General features: G+C 56.2%; 1 protein-coding gene across 1 annotated transcript in view; it reads left to right on the plus strand.

Annotated features, from left to right (window-relative positions):
- Nucleotides 1-18,217, plus strand: part of DLGAP2 (DLG associated protein 2) — a 144,885-nt gene that overhangs the window by 42,022 nt on the left and 84,646 nt on the right. The window contains exon 2 of the mRNA XM_032593031.1: nt 8,184-9,253. Within this exon, the coding sequence (XP_032448922.1) occupies nt 8,252-9,253 (1,002 nt within the window). The 5' untranslated portion in view covers nt 8,184-8,251. The remainder of the gene's footprint in view (nt 1-8,183; nt 9,254-18,217) is intronic.

An 18,217-nucleotide genomic window follows, 5' to 3' on the forward strand; every position in this document is an offset into this window, starting at 1 on the left:
ATAAAAGAGGCTATTCTTTTAACAGTGTTAGCACTCTTATCAGAACTGAACTGGCCACAGATGTGTGGTTTCATGTCTGGACGCTCAACGCTATTCCATGGGCCTATATGTATATCCCTGGGATAGTGCCACACTGTTTTTGTTACCATAGCTTTGTAGTAAGTTTTGGAACAGGACCTTTGAGCCCTCCGACTTCCTTCTTGCTTTGCAAATTGTTTTGGATGTTTGGGACCCACTGCGTCTCCACATGAATTTGAGGACTGATTTTTTTCCACTTCTGCAAAAAAGCCAGCAGGAATTTTGATAGGCATCATGTTGAGTCTGTAGGTGACTTTGGGTAGTATTGAAAGTCATCTCATCCATGAACACAGGATATCTTTCCATTTATCTGTCTTTTTTTTTAAATGTTTATTTATTTTTGAGGGAGAGAGAGAGACAGAGCATGAGTAGGGGAGGGGCAGGGAGAGAGGGAGACACAGAATCGGAAGCAGGCTCCAGGTTCCGAGCTGTCAGCACAGAGCCCGACGCGGGGCTCGAACTCACAGACCGTGAGATCATGACCTGAGCCGAAGTCAGACGTTCAACCGACTGAGCCACCCGGTTGCCCCACCATTTATCTAAGTCTTTAATTTCTTTCAGAGATGTTTTCTAGTTTTCGAGATACAAATGTCTCACCTCCTCAGTTAAATGTAGTCCTGACCATTTGATTCTCGAAGACATTACTGTCAATGGAATTGCTCTGCTAATTTCATTGTTGGTTTGTTCGTGGCTGAGATGTAGACACATAACTGACTTGCACGCTTTCATCATGTAACCTGCAACTTCGGTGAATTTGTTTATTAGCTCAAATAGCTTTCTTACGGATTCTCTGGGATTTTCTCTCTCTAGGAATGTGTCATCTGCAAATAGAGATAGATACATCTCCTTTTCTTATTAGGATGTCTCTTATTTCTTTTTCTTATCTAATTGCCCTGGTTAGAACTTCCTGTTCAGGGTTGAATAGCAACACCAAGAGCAGAAGCCCTTGTCTTGTGCTGATCTTAGGGCAAAAGCTTTCAGTCTTACACCACTGAGTATGTTAACTGTGAGTTTTTCATAAATGCTTTTATCACGTTGAGTAAATTCCCTTATGTTCCTAGTTTTCTGAGTGTTCTTACCGTGAGATGTTGCTTGATTTTCCCAAATGCCTTTTCTGCATTTGAGTTGAGTTGGTCACGTGTTTTTGCTTTGGTCCTATTACTCTCTTGTAATATGTTGATTTTTCTTTTTTTTTTAATTTTTTTTAACGTTTATTTATTTTTGAGACAGAGAGAGACAGAGCATGAACGGGGGAGGGTCAGAGAGAGGGAGACACAGAATCTGAAACAGGCTCCAGGCTCTGAGCGGTCAGCACAGAGCCCGACGCGGGGCTCGAACTCACGGACTGTGAGATCATGACCTGAGCCGAAGTCGGACACCCAACCGACTGAGCCACCCAGGCGCCCCAATATGTTGATTTTTCTATGTTGAACCTCTTTTGCATTCCCGGGATAAATCCCACTTGGTCATGGTGTATGATACTTGGAATACACTGCTGGGTAGGTTTGCTAGTATTTTGTTGAGGATGCTTGCATCTGTGTTTATAAAAGATACTGGTCTGTAATTTTCTGTCCTCATGATGCGTTGATCTGGCTTCCATATCAGGTTATGCTGGCCTCATAGAACGAGCTAGAAAGTGTTCCCACCTCTTCAACTTTTTGGAAGAGTTTGGGAAGAATTGGCATTAATTTTTCTTTAAATGTTTGGCAGAATTCACCAGTGAAGCCATTGGGTCCTGGGCTTTTTCTTTGTTGGGAGGTTTTGATTCCTGATTGAGTCTCCTTATTGTTATTGGTCTGATCGGATTTTCTGTTTCTTCTGGAAATAATTTGTGTATTTCCATGAATTCACCCATTTCATCTAGGTTGTCTATTTTTTAGTGTAAGTTGTCATAGTATCATAATCCTTTTTATTTATGTCATCAGAGGTAACTCCCCAGTTTCATTTCTGATTTTAGTCATTTGAGCGGTCTCTCTTCCATTCCAGCCAAAGGCTTGTCAGTTTATCGGTCTCTTCAAAGAACCAACTTCTGGTTTCGTTGATTCCCTCCATCATTTCATTCATCTCTGCTCTAAGCTTTACTATCTCCTTCCTACCTCTAGCTTCACACTTAGTTTTCTTTTTCCATCTGTATGAATTTTAGGGTCGGCTTTTGAATTTCTATAAAGAAGCCAACTGTGATTTTGATAGGGGTTGTGTGGAGTCTGCACATCAGTTCGGGAAGTGTCTCCACCTTCACTGTGCTAAGTCAGTCCACGAATAAGGGACACCTGTCCATTGGTCCAGAGCATCACAGACTCTTCCTGCCGTGTTTTGCGGTGGTCCACATACTCACCTTGTACTTGTTAAATTTTTGAGGAAACCCTTTGTTGGTGGGGGTTCAGGTAGGGTCCTCTTAACATATGGCGGGAGACATCTTTCCTACCTTCGCGTGGTAGATACAGGAGTAGGTTCACATGACTGTTTCTTATCACCCCCCCCAGCTCATGCGTATGTTGTGAGGTCCCGACGGACGCAGATGGGACCGTGGGCCTGAAGACTTACGAGAGAAGGAGGCTGAGGCAGGTGCCTCAGCAGGAAGGATGGGTGGGTGTGTAAAGGGTGAAGGCAGCAGAGAAGAAAAGGGAGCCAGGGCAACCCCAGGGACGGGTGGGGGCACCTCACAGCTCTGCACGGGGGCAGAAGACACGATGGTAAGTGGAACTGGTGTGGGAAAAATACACGATAGCAGAATATTTCGCTTTTCGGCAAGCGGCTCCACAGCCCGCTCACCAAGTCCGTATTGTTTGGTGTCATCTTGTGCGGGCTGCTCTTTACTCTTGGCTTCTACCTTTAGTGAGGATGTTCCTTTTAGGGCGCACGGCAAGTGCAGTGACGATGACGGGGAAACACGTCTGCCCGGTGGGCACATGGAATAAAATCAGACGAAAGGCGGGCAGGCACCTCACCTGACTCGGTGAGCTTCAGGCCCCCGGGAGACACAGCTGGTGTCCTCAGTGCGGCGGGACCTCGGGGAGGGGTGCCTGCCTCCAGGGCTGGGGTGCAGGGGCGGTTCCACGCGTTCTCCAAGGCTCGGGCCCGAGCCCGTCGCCGCGATGTGTGCCCAGCCTGGCTGGCTCACGCCTGGGCTTGGCGTGCAACCGGCAGCCGGTTTAATGAGAAAGGGCCCATGGGGCCCTAACCCAGTGCCTTCCCCCACCTGGTGGCAGCTGGTGCTGGCAGCAGGCCACATGGAGCCGTGCGCACGCTGCGTGTACGTGCAGGTCTGCGTGCCTGTGCGACCTCGGTGACCTTCCCCACCTGTCCTTCCAGCCTGGGATTCCTCAGCTGCGTGTGAAGAGCGCTGGCTCCCTGCACATGGTGCCCGCACCCAGAGAGAGCGTGCGTATTTTTTAAAGTTTTTATCCCTATGCTCAAAACATACTTTTTCAGATTAGAACACCAACAGTCTTGTGAAATCCCACAGTAAAATGTGCCTTTACCCCGTAGTTTGAATTTGGGGAGACAGCTAATGGATAAGGAGGATTAGACCGCCGTTTTCTCTTGCCTCAGAACGAAATACGGTGCGGTGAGTAGCGGGCAATGAGGGAGCTAAGGTGCCCCCGCATTCTGTGTCTGTTACCTCACTTGACACAGAGAGACTGCCAGCCCCCGAGTGTCTATTCCGTGTTCCAGGGACTTAAGACAACAACAACCTGTAATACAGGTCTCTAATGCACGTTTTGGAATCGCCATTGTTTACAGAACATCGTTTTGTTGTTTGTCGTTGGGAGTGATATTATTTTTACCCGGCAGTGCGTCAGTTTCCATGCCTACGTCAAGGCACTGAGTCCCGAAGAGCGGAGATGAGAATGTGTTCCGATGTGTTACGTGATCAAATCCCATTCATTACGGCTAAACTTTTATCTTTTGTACTGTTCTTCCATGTGGCCGCATCCGTAATGTAGCTTCTGGGCCGAACGTGAGGCAGAAATAGGATACGTGAGTGGAGCCATAACGGTTGTGCTTGTTAATATAGAGGAAGATCAGAATTGTATCAAATTACATGTTAATGGAAAAATGAAGCAAAAGATAATAGGACGACAACTTCGCGCTGCTGTAAAGTCTAGATTACGGCGCATAGTTTGGCTATTTGTCAGCTGGGTATTGAATTTCCTTTGAAAACTTGCTTTTAATTATATTAAAACATAATATAATCTACACTATCCTCTCCTGATATATTAAAGTGCTCTGGTTATAATTTGGCTGTTGAGAAAGGCAGGCGCCCAGGAGCTCTTCCGGGCCAGACGCTCCCATGAGGCGGTGGCGCCCCTCACACCAGTGAGGCCGGGCTCTCTTTGGAGACAAGGGGTCCCTGCTCCGGAGGACGTGCAGGAGAGGCCCCTGTGCTGCCCTTCCTAGGAGGCAGCCCCGCCCCTGCTCAGCGTCCGGTCCCGGCCGCTGTCCGTCGCTCCCGAGTAGGGTAAGTCGTGCCCCGACTCCTTCAGGATCTGCGAGATTGTGCCTCTGCCTTGTAGGATATGTCCGCGTCTAGCTAGCCTGGACAGGTGGCGGCCCAGAGCCTGCAGAGGGGACATTTTGAATCCACGTCTGGGACCAGGCACTTGGCAGATGGTCGCAGGGGATGATGCTTCCTTACGTCAGTCGCCAGAAGAGTTGGTCAGAAATGATGTAGGAGACGACTTGCATCTCTCAGGTTTCTTTCCTATTTCCCACAATTGCCCCGAATGTCTGTTTGGCGTCTGCTGTCGGGTGTCCCTGACCCCAGGCTGCAGGTGGCACCCCCCAGGTGAGGCGCTGCCAGGACAAGGGCAGGGACGGGACGGGACGGGTGGGCGGGGCGGGCTGACTGGTCTGGCCTGAGGCTGGGCCAGCGCGGGAGCAAGGGGACAGCAGACAGAGGTGCCTCGCGGAAGCCCGAGTCTTGCCCTGCCTCCAGGACAGGACGACACACAGCGGGACCGCCTCCCCCGGGGTTGCCTGGGCTGCGGGGCTCTTGCAGAGTGCATGCTGCCTGGGAAGGAGCCCACGGAACAATGGCCAGAAATAGGGGTTGTTGCATTTGGTTAAAGCAGCATGTCTCACCGACAACGAGGGGCGGGAGGGAGGGCCCGGCCAGCCCACCCGGTCAGCATTGGCCTCCGGCACGCGCTCCGGGCTGGCACACGGCCGTCCCCCGAGCAGGCCGTCCCCGGGGCCGCTTGGATACAGGCTGACGAGTGACGACTCAGCAGTAAGCCGGGAGCCGCTGAGCAGGGAGGAGCAGGCTGGCGTGTGCACGGGCACGCGAGGGAGGGAACGAGGACAAGGGGAGGGGAGGCAGGCAGGAGGCCGCTGCTGTGGCCCTGGCTGGCGACGGGCACTCGGGGTCTGAGCCAGGGCAGGGAGGAGGTGGGAGCAGGTGCCAGCCCCGGAGGGCACGGCCGGGAGAGAGCCAGCAGGTGTGCCTCCGGGGCTTCCCAGCCGCCGACAGCCTTTCCGGGACGGCCAGCAGAAGGCGCCCGGCCACCCCGGGGTCGAGTGTCGTGACGCGGCAGCCCGAGCGGTCCCTGCACCCTGATGTCCTTGTGGGGAAGGTGGCAGGGGCTGTGGAGAGGGACACAGCCCAGGCCCATCCAGGGAGCCAGCTGGTCTCCGTTTTCCCAGGACAGAGAGCTGCCTGGGCACCCCCAGTGGGACGAGGAGGCCGGGGCCCTCAGATCCTGTCTGGGCTTATCCCATAGTGTCTCTCTCCTCGGTGCTCATTCTCACGCCCTTCCCACCTGTTCCGGTGACAGACAGCTTCCATCTGTGTCTCCTGCTTCTATTATATGCATATTATGTAGCGTATGTGCGCATGTGGATACATGTTTTACATAGACATACTATATATGCACATCATGCACTGTGATAGTCTGTGTTTCCTGCATGTATTACATACACGTTATATACATATAAATGGATGGATACGTTATGTACACTGTATGTGCATATTTTATAGTAGGATCTATTTCCTGCATAAATTATACGCGTATTAAATATTATTTGTATATGCCACATATAGATACATGTATTATATATGCATACCATACATGCATGTGATATACTAGACTATTTCCTGCATATATTGTATGAATATTATATGCCATATATCATATATGGATATATGTATTAGAGATACTTGACATATACGCTATTATATCCTGTAACAGTGTATTTCCTCCATATATTACGTATACATTGATATACATATACATGGACATTATACATACTGTATATGCATATTATACACTAGTCTGTTTTCGTGCATATATTATGTGCATATTAGTATATGTGCATATCATATAGATATATGTATTATATATACATACCATATATGCATATAATATACTAGACTCTCTTTCCTGCATATGGATGTTACATGCAATATGTATATATTATATATGGATATATGCATTATATATACATACTGTATATGCATATTGTATATTGTAATAGAGTCTATATTTCTTGTATGTGTGATATGTCTACATTATATACATATATTATGTATAGATAGGTTCGTTGTATATGCATACTATATATGCATATTATATATTGTAATAGAGTTTGTATTTCATTCTTAGGTTATATGCATATTTATACCACATATGCATGTTATATATGTATACATGAACTATACATAATGTATGGATATTACTATAATAGTCTTTATTTCCCATCTATAACATGCATATTGTATACCAGATATGCATGTATATATGTCATATACTGTAACAGAGTCTATTGTTGCATCTGTTTGGAGACCTCTGGAAGCAAGCTCTGAACTGAGTCTGAAGCAGAAACACTGAGTCAGTAGGAAGCAGGGGTGAAGGAGAGGCTTCTCTGAGGAATCCTGGAATCCAATCACTTAGATTTAATAAACCCAGAACTTTGTAGATGCTGACCCAAGAGCGTGTAAAAGGACGATAGTTACAACACCGACAACGGATGGCACCAGAGAGTGCCCTCCTCCTGAGGCCCTGCCTGTTGCTTGGCCAATGTCTTGTCTCCCGTCACACGGAGCAAACAGAAGCACAGGGAGTGTGGCTGGCCCGCCTGACCCGCCCGTGGAGTCACACGCCACGTGGTGGCAGAGCTGGGGCCTGAACCTGAACGGTTCAGTGTCCGGACTCGTGTCCACAGCGCGTAGCCGCCTGCCTGAAAACAAAGCCAGCCCCCTCTGAGGGACGACTCCTTAGGACTTATCTGTGCACAATATTGCATCTCACGTAAACAAACCATGTTTTTCTGTCCTGGGTAGAATCTTACAGTTGAAAGGCAAGTATCTGAAATGAAAGTTAGGACATCCTGTGTTAGTCCTGCTTTGACACAGACAGATGGCCTCGAGAAAGCCACCTCTTCTCCCCCTGAGCCGCAAGGACGTGGCTTTAGACCCTTCAGGATTAATGCATGAGTGCGTATCACATGAGCTGACTGAGCAATATTGCTAATTAAATAGCAAATGTTACTTTTTAAACTTCTGAAACTGAACCACAATACTCAAATCTAATTGAAATGTAACTCATTTTGCCCCCAAATTGTTGATTTGTTTAATAGCACAAAGTCTTGCTGTCCAGAGACCCGATGAATCTCGCAGACAATACATACTTGTGGTTGTAGAACTATATTTAGGGATAACCAGAGTTTATGCTTCTATTTTTTTTTTAATGTTCATTTATTTTTGAGAGAGAGAGAGAGAGAGAGAGAGAGAGAGAGACAGAGTGTGAGCAGGGGAGGGGCAGAGAGAGACGGAAACACAGAATCCGAAGCAGGCTCCAGGCTCTGAGCTGTCAGCACAGGGTCCGATATGGGGCTTGAACCCATGAACCGCGAGATCATGACCTGAGCCAAAGTTGGATGCTTAACCGACTGAGCCACTGGGCACCCTGAGAGTTCATGCTCCTTAATAGTCTCCTGCTTTGGAGCAGTCAGCGTATAGGGAAAAATGATTCCCCTCTCCAGTGCCCAAAACTGACCCCTGAGGACCGGATAAAACAGTGCCCGCGTGGGGTGCCCATTAATTGACTCTTCCAGCACGTCAATGAGGGTGGCGGCTGAAACGGCTCTGTGTGTTCTCTCAACAGACCAGCAGTACTCATGGTCCCCGACGCAGCACTTCAATGAGGGAAGGTACTCGCCGGCTCCCAGGAACATGAAGGGGCTTCCGGGGGGCCGGGCCCCGGCCCCGCTGTGCTCCGCCCACACCTGCGGCCTCGCGGGCCCCGAGGACTGCGAGCGCGCGCACGACCACCTGCACCATGTGCAGGAGGCCAGGCAGCCCTACCTGCTCAGCCCGGTGGACGGCTGCCCCCTGGACCACCACCGCTGCTCCCCCGGCAGCTCCGTGCACTCGGAGTGCGTGATGATGCCCGTGGTGCTGGGCGACCACGTGTCCAGCAGCACCTTCCCCAGGATGCACTACAGCTCCCACTACGACACGAGAGACGACTGCGCCGTGCCGCACGCCGGCGCCAGGGCCAACCGCATCCCCGCCAACCTCCTGGACCAGTTCGAGAAGCAGGGGCCTCTGCACAGGGACGGGTTCCACACGCTGCAGTACCAGAGGACGTCCGCGGCCGCGGGGCAGCGCGGCGAGAGCCCGGGCAGGATACGGCACCTCGTGCACTCCGTGCAGAAACTCTTCACCAAGTCGCACTCGCTCGAGGGCCCCTCCAAGGGCCACGTCAACGGGACCAAGGGCGACGGCCGGGCGGAGGACCACCACCACACCCACCACCCCAAGCACGGCAAGAGGAGTAAAAGCAAGGAGCGGAAGCCCGACGGCAAGCCGCGGTCGGGCGCCAGCAGCTGGTGGAGCTCCGACGACAACCTGGACAGCGACAGCACCTGCCGCACGTCCAGCGTGGTCAACAGGCACCACGTGGACCACGTCTCCCACTGCTACCCCGAGGTGCTCCCGGGCCCCTTCGGGGACCTGTCCCTGAAGACGTCCAAGAGCAACAGCGACGTCAAGTGCTCGGCCTGCGAGGGCCTGACCATGACGCCCGACACCAAGTACATGAAGCGGAGCTCCTGGTCCACGCTCACCGTGAGCCAGGCCAAGGAGGCCTACCGCAAGAGCTCGCTGAACCTGGACAAGCCTCTGCTCCCCCAGGACGCCAAGCCCGCCCTGAGGCCGTGCCACTACCTGCAGGTAAGGGGTCCGGGCCACCTCCCGGCACGGTCTCGCTGACAGGCAGTCGCGGGCGGTGGGCTGGCCTCTGAGGGCCTCCCAATGTGCCCCCTCACCCCCCTCCGTCAGTCTTCGGCCCCAAGCGCGGTGGGCTGGCCTCTGAGGCCCTCCCAGTGCCACCCCCTCCCCCCGTCCGTCAGTCCTCGGCCCCAAGCACGGTGGGCTGGCCTCTGAGGGCCTCCCAATGTGCCCCCTCACCCCCCTCCGTCAGTCTTCGGCCCCAAGCGCGGTGGGCTGGCCTCTGAGGCCCTCCCAGTGCCACCCCCTCCCCCCGTCCGTCAGTCCTCGGCCCCAAGCACGGTGGGCTGGCCTCTGAGGGCCTCCCAATGTGCCCCCTCACCCCCCTCCGTCAGTCTTCGGCCCCAAGCGCGGTGGGCTGGCCTCTGAGGCCCTCCCAGTGCCACCCCCTCCCCCCGTCCGTCAGTCCTCGGCCCCAAGCACGGTGGGCTGGCCTCTGAGGGCCTCCCAATGTGCCCCCTCACCCCCCTCCGTCAGTCTTCGGCCCCAAGCGCGGTGGGCTGGCCTCTGAGGCCCTCCCAGTGCCACCCCCTCCCCCCGTCCGTCAGTCCTCGGCCCCAAGCACGGTGGGCTGGCCTCTGAGGGCCTCCCAATGTGCCCCCTCACCCCCCTCCGTCAGTCTTCGGCCCCAAGCGCGGTGGGCTGGCCTCTGAGGCCCTCCCAGTGCCACCCCCTCCTCCCCTCCCCCTCCCCCGTCAGTCCTCAGCCCCAAACGCGGTGGGCTGGCCTCTGGGGCCCTCTCAATGCCATCCCCCGTCAGTCCTCGGCCCCAAGTGCAGTGGGCTGGCCTCTGAGGCCCTCCCAGTGCCACCCCCTCCATCAGTCTTCGGCCCCAAGCGCGGTGGGCTGGCCTCTGAGGCCCTCCCAGTGCCACCCCCTCCCCCCGTCCGTCAGTCCTTGGCCCCAAGCACGGTGGGCTGGCCTCTGAGGGCCTCCCAATGTGCCCCCTCACCCCCCTCCGTCAGTCTTCGGCCCCAAGCGCGATGGGCTGGCCTCTGAGGCCATCCCAGTGCCACCCCTCCATCAGTCCTCAGCCCCAAGCACGGTGGGCTGGCCTCTGAGGCCCTCCCAATGCCACCCCCTCCCCCCGTCCGTCAGTCCTTGGCCCCAAGCACGGTGGGCTGGCCTCTCAGGGCCTCCCAATGTGCCCCCTCACCCCCCTCCGTCAGTCTTCGGCCCCAAGCGCGGTGGGCTGGCCTCTGAGGCCTTCCCAGTGCCACCCCCTCCTCCCCTCCCCCTCCCCCGTCAGTCCTCAGCCCCAAACGCGGTGGGCTGGCCTCTGGGGCCCTCTCAATGCCATCCCCCGTCAGTCCTCGGCCCCAAGTGCAGTGGGCTGGCCTCTGAGGCCCTCCCAGTGCTACCCCCTCCATCAGTCCTCAGCCCCAAGCGCGGTGGGCTGGCCTCTGAGGCCCTCCCAATGCCGCTGCCCCCGTCAGTCCTCGGCCCCAAGTGCAGTGGGCCGGCCTCTGGGGCCCTCTCAATGCCATGCCCCGTCAGTCCTCAGCCCCAAGCGCGGTGGGCTGGCCTCTGAGGGCCTCCCAATGCGCCTCCCCCATCAGTCCTCAGCCCCAAGCGTGGTGGGCTGGCCTCTGAGGGCCTCTCAATGTGCCCCCTCACCCCCCTCTGTCAGTCTTCGGCCCCAAGCACGATGGGCTGGCCTCTGAGGCCCTCCCAGTGCCCCCCCCCCATCAGTCCTCAGCCCCAAGCGCAGTGGGCCGGCCTCTGAGGCCCTCCCAATGCCACCCCCTCCATCAGTCCTCAGCCCCAAGCACGGTGGGCTGGCCTCTGAGGCCCTCCCAATGCCCCTGCCCCTGTCAGTCCTCGGCCCCAAGTGCTGTGGGCCGGCCTCTGGGGCCCTCTCAATGCCATCCCCCGTCAGTCCTCAGCCCCAAGCGCGGTGAGCCACTCCTTTGGTGCCTCCAGGGCTGGAGGATGTGGCCCCAACGACAAAGCACATCAGCCCCTGGTCTGTTCCCTCCCTGGAAGGTGGCCTACAGCCAGCAGGGCCCCCCGACCTCTCCCGACTGGAGTGTGTCTGAGCCTTAAAGCACCACTGGGCGTGCCTGGAACACGTATCTGCTCCTCCGGGGCGGCCTCTGGGCCTCTGTCCGGGGCGGGCAAAGACACACACACAAGTGAACGGGGCGAAGGGCGAGAGCCGCTCACGGCGGGATGCTTCTGTGACGTCGCTGAGTGTCTGCCTCCCCCTGACACCATCCCTGAGCGCCCTTACAATTAGGAGGCGCCTGCTTCCTCTACAGATGCCTCCCAGTCCCTCTTACCGGCTGCCGGTGCCCTTAGCAGAGCTCAGAACGGGGAGGGTTGTCTTGGGTAGGGACGGGACGGTGTTCCCCTCCCAGTCCCTTGTGCGCCTGGAGAGACCCGACCCCTAGAATGAGGGACGCTGGTGGACCCTAGCTGAGTCACCGGGCAGTGGACTCACGGGGCAGGTGGACGACCGTGGGTCTTTCCAGGATGCAGGTGGCTGCAGAGATGCCAGCCTGGCCCACGGCCTAAAAGCCAGCGGTTCTGTTCTGAAAGGAAATGCGCTAACAAGTCACTTTCACAGGCAGATCGACTCGAAGACACGAGTTGGTAGCGGGGTGAGATGTTGTTTGTAGAGCCGTGGGAGAGGCTTCAGCTTTGCTTGTGGTTAGCAAGCCCCGGTCCTGTATGACGTACGAGTCTTACCTGCCCGTCTAAAGGAACGTGACAAACAGACTCAGGGTTCGTGCCGGCCCCTGCTGGAAATGCTCTTCTCTGTGCGGCTTCCTGGACACTTCACCGTGAAGCTGTGTCTCCGGTGTGTGGGCCCCCGGGTGTCTGCCTCCGAAAACTGCCCCTTTCCAGGACACGTCTCCTGCCACACGTCCTCTGTGCTCTTCCTGCCCTTGACCAAACATCCTTTCTCTGTCTGCCAGCCGCTGGTTTTAACTTGCTTTCATCATGGAAAATACGAAGCCCCTGTAAAGGCAGGAGTGTAATAGAGTGACCCCTGTATGCTCACTACCTCGCTTCAGGGAGGTGGGTTCCCAGAGGGTCTTGTCCCGTCCACACCCCTCGCCCGCCCGCGCGGATGGAAGGAAATGCCCGCGTCCCAAGGACCCGTTCCTGCACTCACCTGTAAAGGACCCACGGGCTGTGTCTTTAGAAGCATCACCGCAATACCGTCCTCAGACATCAGGAAATAACGATCGTGTGCTAGCTTCACACGTGTGCTCAGTACTCAACTGTCCCCATTGCTCCCGATTTCTTTTTTTTTTTTTTTTAATTTTTTTTTAACCTTTAGTTATTTTTGGGACAGAGACAGAGCATGAACGGGGGAGGGTCAGAGAGAGGGAGACACAGAATCTGAAGCGGGCTCCAGGCTCTGAGCGGTCAGCACAGAGCCCGACTCGGGGCTTGAACTCACGCGAGATCACGCGAGATCACGCGAGATCGTGACCTGAGCCGAAGTCGGACGCCCAACCGACCGAGCCCCCCAGGCGCCCCGACTCCCGATTTCTTTGTAACAGTTTGGATCTGGATCCAGAGCCGGTTCATCTGTCTCTTTAAAGCCCATTGTTTCCTTCTCCATTTTCTCTCTCTTTCCTTAAAGTGCACGTGCGCGTGTGTGCGTGCGTGTTGTTGAGGAACCAGCTCTGGAGGAGCGGCGTCCCTCGATCTGGTCCCGTCTGCGCCAGCTTCACGGTGTCGGTGCAGGTGCCCGTCTGTCCCCCCCTCGGGCTCCTGTGGTCCCTCTGCTCATGTGCTCATGCAACCCAGTCCTCAGCCGTCCTCCCCCTTCCCTCCCAGAGCTTCCCCAGTGCAGCCGGTGCCTCGGGGGTGGAGGTGAGCGGGGGCTGCCCTGGCCAAGTTCTAGACCCCTGGGATACGCGGTCCTGACACAGATGTGTGGCGGGTGGTGAGGAGGACCAGGACCTCAAGAAGTTGTGTCTCAGTGCACAGACCCACACCTGTGCTACAGCAGAGGTGAGCCCAGGGCGGGGACAGTGCCCTCTGGAGGACGCAGCTCAGCACTTCCTTCCTGCCCCGCCATCATCTGCTCCGCACTGTGGGTCACTCTGGCGAATATGGCGGTGACCTCACAAGCGATGCCCCTGTCTCCCCAGGCTGTCTGTCCTGCTGTCCCGGGACGTCACGGACCCACGTCCAGCCCTCACACAGGTCTCCCCCTGCCGACTGTACTACCTTTCCTGTGGACGTGTGAATCTGCGGACCCTTGTGAGCCCAGGTTTCGTTCCCAGCCACAGCTGGGGAGAGGAGGAACGTGTCTGCAGACCCTACAGAATAAAACTTAGGAGACAAGAAGGGAGGAATAAGCACTTACAAGTTCTGCTCACATTCGTTCCCCCGAAAACTAGGCAGACGTGGAGCTAAGAGAGGGAGCTGCGTTTTCCTCCACCTTCGGTCCCTACGGACGCCGAGTTCATGCCAGAGGAAGGCTCTTTGCGTTTCTAAGTGGGTCGGAGCGGACGATAGACAGGATTGAAAGAAAATTAGGATGCATTTTATGCTCTGAAACAGATGTTTTCGTCTTTTCTACCTCTGCAGACAAAGCACCTAAGGTCAAACTTCTAATGAATGTCACGCTGACTGGGGGCTGACAGCAGCCCTGAGCTCAGGGAGTTCTCCATGCGCGAAGGGGGAGGTGCCTGCGGGAGGGCAGTCACGGCAGGCGCACCTGCCTTCCCCGGCAGGAATGTGGGCCTGGCCTGCCCGTGGCTCCGTGGCTCCGTGGCCCCTGACCCATGGCTGCAGCGTCCCCACTGCCCCTCCCCTCCCAGGCTCCCTCTCCCGCCCCCTGTCTCCCCTCTTGGGTGTCTTCACCCGGCCCCTGGGTCCCTCCTGGTGAATCGGTGGCCTCGGAGATCTGGTGGCCACGGTGTCTGGCGTCTGGCACTTCCATATTGACGTGTTGGGAAGCAATCAGAGAAAAGTAGCAGCCGAATGAAGTGCAGTCGTCTGCACACGGCTGGGGAGCACCTCAGACTCCCTTCCCCGGGCTCTGGGGGTCTGGCCTCCAAGCAAAAGTTCAGCGGGAAGATCAAGCATGCACACAAAAGTGCTTCTTAAAAATGCTATGTTTCCCATGGGGCGCCCGGGTGGCTCAGTCGGTTGAGCGTCTGACTTTGGCTCAGGTCGTGATCTCACAGTTCATGGGTTCGAGCCCCGCGTCAGGCTCTGTGCTGAAGGCTCGGAGCCTGGAGCCTGCTTCAGATTCTGTGTCTCCCTCTCTCTCTCTGCCCCTTCCCTGCTCACACTCTGTCTCTCTCTGTCTCTCAAAAATAAATAAACATTAAAAAAAATTTTTAATGCCACGTTTCCCAATTGCATTTGTTTCCGGGTCCTGTTACGTGGTCTAGAGAAACCACCCGTCTTTTTCCAAAGAGAGCCTGTTTATTGTTTCTTCATCAAGCATCTGAAAGGAGTCTCAGTACCAGCCATCGGCTTCCACGCGATCGGAGGCGAAGGGTCTGTTGTAACTCAGGTCCGGGGGCCGTGCACGCTCCTTCAGGACTTGCCCGCCCCGGACCCCCTTCCCCAGCGGCTGCCGACCGTGTGTGCGTCTCCTTCCTGCCTGACTCCCACACCCCGTGCCGGTCTGCCCCTCGGTCTGTGCTCGTCGGCTTGGCTGTCTGTGACCCGGGTGCCCAACAGGCTGCAGGCTTGGAGTCGGCAGACCGCCCTCCCCCTGCGGCCCTGATGCGGCACAGAGACCTCGCGCCTGGGCAAGAGGTGCACCTGTCCCGTGACGTCGCGGAGGACACTTGGAAACCATGAAAGGAAGCTGCCCGGTGTCCCCTGAGCAAGAGGAGGCTGATCCCAGCACCGGAGGGTGGGCGAGCCCCCGGCCCCATGTTCTCGCTGGACTCCTGCCTCCTCATGAAAGCGGCTATTCCCTTCCGAAGCGGAAGGCCCTTCGGTTCTAGTAGGAGCACAGCTGGTGTGGCCGGCGGGAGGAGCCCGCGCTCAGCTACTCTGCCCTCCGTGCGTGCACACCACGGTGCCGGAGGCAGGTTCCAGTCTGGGAACCTGGCCAGGGACCTGCTCAAGACCTTAGGTCATGGTCACTCCAAGGCAGCAGTCTCATTGCCAAGGCCGGAATGAAATACCAGGCCGGGAGGCGTGTCCGAAGCCACTTTGGACACAAACGCACAGTCTTGAAAGGGCCAGAGAGGTCATGCCTTTCGGTTGTGGATCTACCTGCGGCCCCCCCATCAATGGGCTCACTTAGAGTGGCTCCTGGGTGTTGTCCACACACGGGCAGCACGTGATCTGCCTGGGACCGTCCACAGGAGCTTCAGGGACTGTAGAGCCGCTGGGGTCACGTGACTGCCCCTACAACCGGTCCCCCCCCAAGGCTGTCCCCAGCGACCCGTCACCACAGGAAACGGCTTGGCATTGCAGCCACACAGGAATTTCGGTTGTTCGGGCCACTTTTGCAACTGCTGAGCTGCTGTGTCCCTGGTGACGTGCGCCCTGTGCTCGTATCTGTTGCCCCCTCGTCCTGGTGGAAACGGCTGGTCCTTCTCCAGCCCCTCCCCATCCCCTGCCTCTTGCAGGGTTTCTGTGTGCTTCCTGGCCCACTCCCCCAAGAGGTCGCATCTCCTCACGCATGTGGCAGTTTCTAGGCAGCCTGTCACTCCTGTCCCGTGCAGTGTCCCCATGACCAGGCTGGCGAGTCTGGGAGCAACAGCATCCCCTGCGAAGGGTTCACCTGGAGGGCTTCTTCACGGGGCTGTGGGGGTGCCGCCTGCCGCGTGACAGGAGACCCCACCCCGGGCAGGTCTGGGGAGACGGAACCTGGAGGCGGGACCTCTAGGAGGCAGAGTCCTGAGGACCACAGAGCCCAAGCCGGAAAGAGCCAAGCAGCACATCCCCCAGCCACCCTCGGGGCAGGAATAATGAGTAACAGGCCCACAGAACGGCCACCAGCACTGGGTCCCACGGCAGGACATCAGCCTTCGTACCTGGAGTTGTCCCATCCCACAGCGACAGGCTTTCAGGACATGTCTGTTGAGGTGAATTCTTCATGGGAGGAAGTTGGGGTTTCAAGTGTTTGCCAGCCCTGAGGCTGATTTTGCGTGGGTCAGAGTTTGCGGTTAGATTCGACAGTAGAGCACGAGCCCCTTGCAGATGGTGGGTCGTTAGCCTACGCCGCGGCCAAAGCAAACATTCTGTTTCATCCAGGTTTACAGCTAGGAGTGACGTCACCCACGTGACACGTGGCCACTGTGGCGTTTCCAGCAGGAGGAAGTCAAAGAGCAGTCATGCCTGAGTGGGAGGGCCCCAGGGTCTCAGGCGCCTTGGGTTCAGAGGCGAGACTGTTCGTGCGGCGCCATCGGGCACCTCCGTGCGGTGAGGTCCCTCTCTGTTCTGCTTCCCTACCCGCGAGCACGGGCCTCCCCCGGCCCGGCCCGCGTGTTTCCCGGGAGAGGGCGTCCGGATGCGTGGCCTGCAGGCGGCAGCAGGGAATTCACCGAGTGAGCGAGGGGGCGCTGAGCCCAGCCCTCGGGGCAGCATGAGCACAGGCGGGCCAGAGTCTGGCCAGCGGCCCAGGACTCCCGGCCGTGTCTGGCTTCTGTCCGTCGTCTGTCCTGGTCTCGGCAAAGGAGACGGAAACCGCGGTGGCCTGAAGAAAATGAACTCGGCAACTGAACGGTGGCGCACGGGGTAAATGGACATACAGGAGTGAGCCAACGAAAAGGCAGTCCCCAGCCACGCTAAGGACACCTGGGTCCCGGGGCTGATCCGGGCTGCCTCGCCTGGTGGGATGCACGTGGCCCAGCGCAGGCGGCACCCTGGCCTCTGCCCACTGGCCGCCAGCAGTGCCGCCATTTTGGAGACAGAGACCTGTCTCCGGCTGTTGCCGAATGTCCCAGAGGGACCTCCAGCCGCGAAGCATCCGTGTGACCAGATGGCATGAGGCAGAGGGACCTGGGATGCTCAGCTGCCCGCTCTCTCCCCTGGGCTGGTGACCAAGCCGGGGGTCCGCATGCACCACTCCCTGCACCCGTCGTGATGACCTCCCCACCTTCTCTGCACACTCCTGGCACTGATGACGCATCCGTGTAATCGTTCAAACAGCCTTCCTGTCTGTAACGATGGCTCATGAACTCAGCAAAACAAGTGTCCCGTTTGTAACAAGTTTCATAATGTCCCCTCGACTGTTGTAAACTGAACTTACACGCTGTGATCTACACACACTACTTGAGACACGCATGTCTTTAAGTGCCCAAACGCTAACGTGACAGAAATAAAGGGAGGATCGCTTTCAACAGAAAGCGTGAGTTCTAATGGCAAGCGCTGTTCAGACTGGAGTGCCGGGAAGCGTGTTACTTCCTGGCTGCGGATTCACCGGAATTGAGGGCTACCGGTTAGACCGGTGGGAGCCCTTATAAAGACACCGGATTCGCCCACCTGGTGGGGTTTTTGGAAATGGTAAAAAATTCTTGGTGAAACATCAAACCAAAGCTCTCCCTTCCCTTGATTTACCTGGTTACTTGCAGTCCTGAAGAATTCATTGTTCATTAAAATTGCAAACACACGCACACACACGCACAAAATCCCTTTGATTTATATACCACACAGGGTTAGATTCAAGGCTTAAGTAACTAGATGGGAAGAGACATTCAGAGTCATACAGGACGTGAGCCCGGTCTTCACTGGGTGAGATTGCTTCGTGCTTCCCCAAAACTAGCATCTCTGGCCCTGGGATGCTGTGCTGCTCTCCAAGTGTGTGAGTGTCACAACTGTCCCATGTTTCCATGATGGCCCCTGGAGGCCACCCCCACGTAGAGCTGTAGTCCTGTTCAGTGGAAATCGGGGGTTTGGAAGCCCAGCTGTCTTCTCTCAACGATATCCCCATTGGCTAAAGTCCTTGGTACACATTTAAAACAAAAA

The sequence above is a fragment of the Lynx canadensis genome, chromosome B1 (assembly GCF_007474595.2).
Source record: "Lynx canadensis isolate LIC74 chromosome B1, mLynCan4.pri.v2, whole genome shotgun sequence".
NCBI lineage: Eukaryota > Metazoa > Chordata > Mammalia > Carnivora > Felidae > Lynx > Lynx canadensis.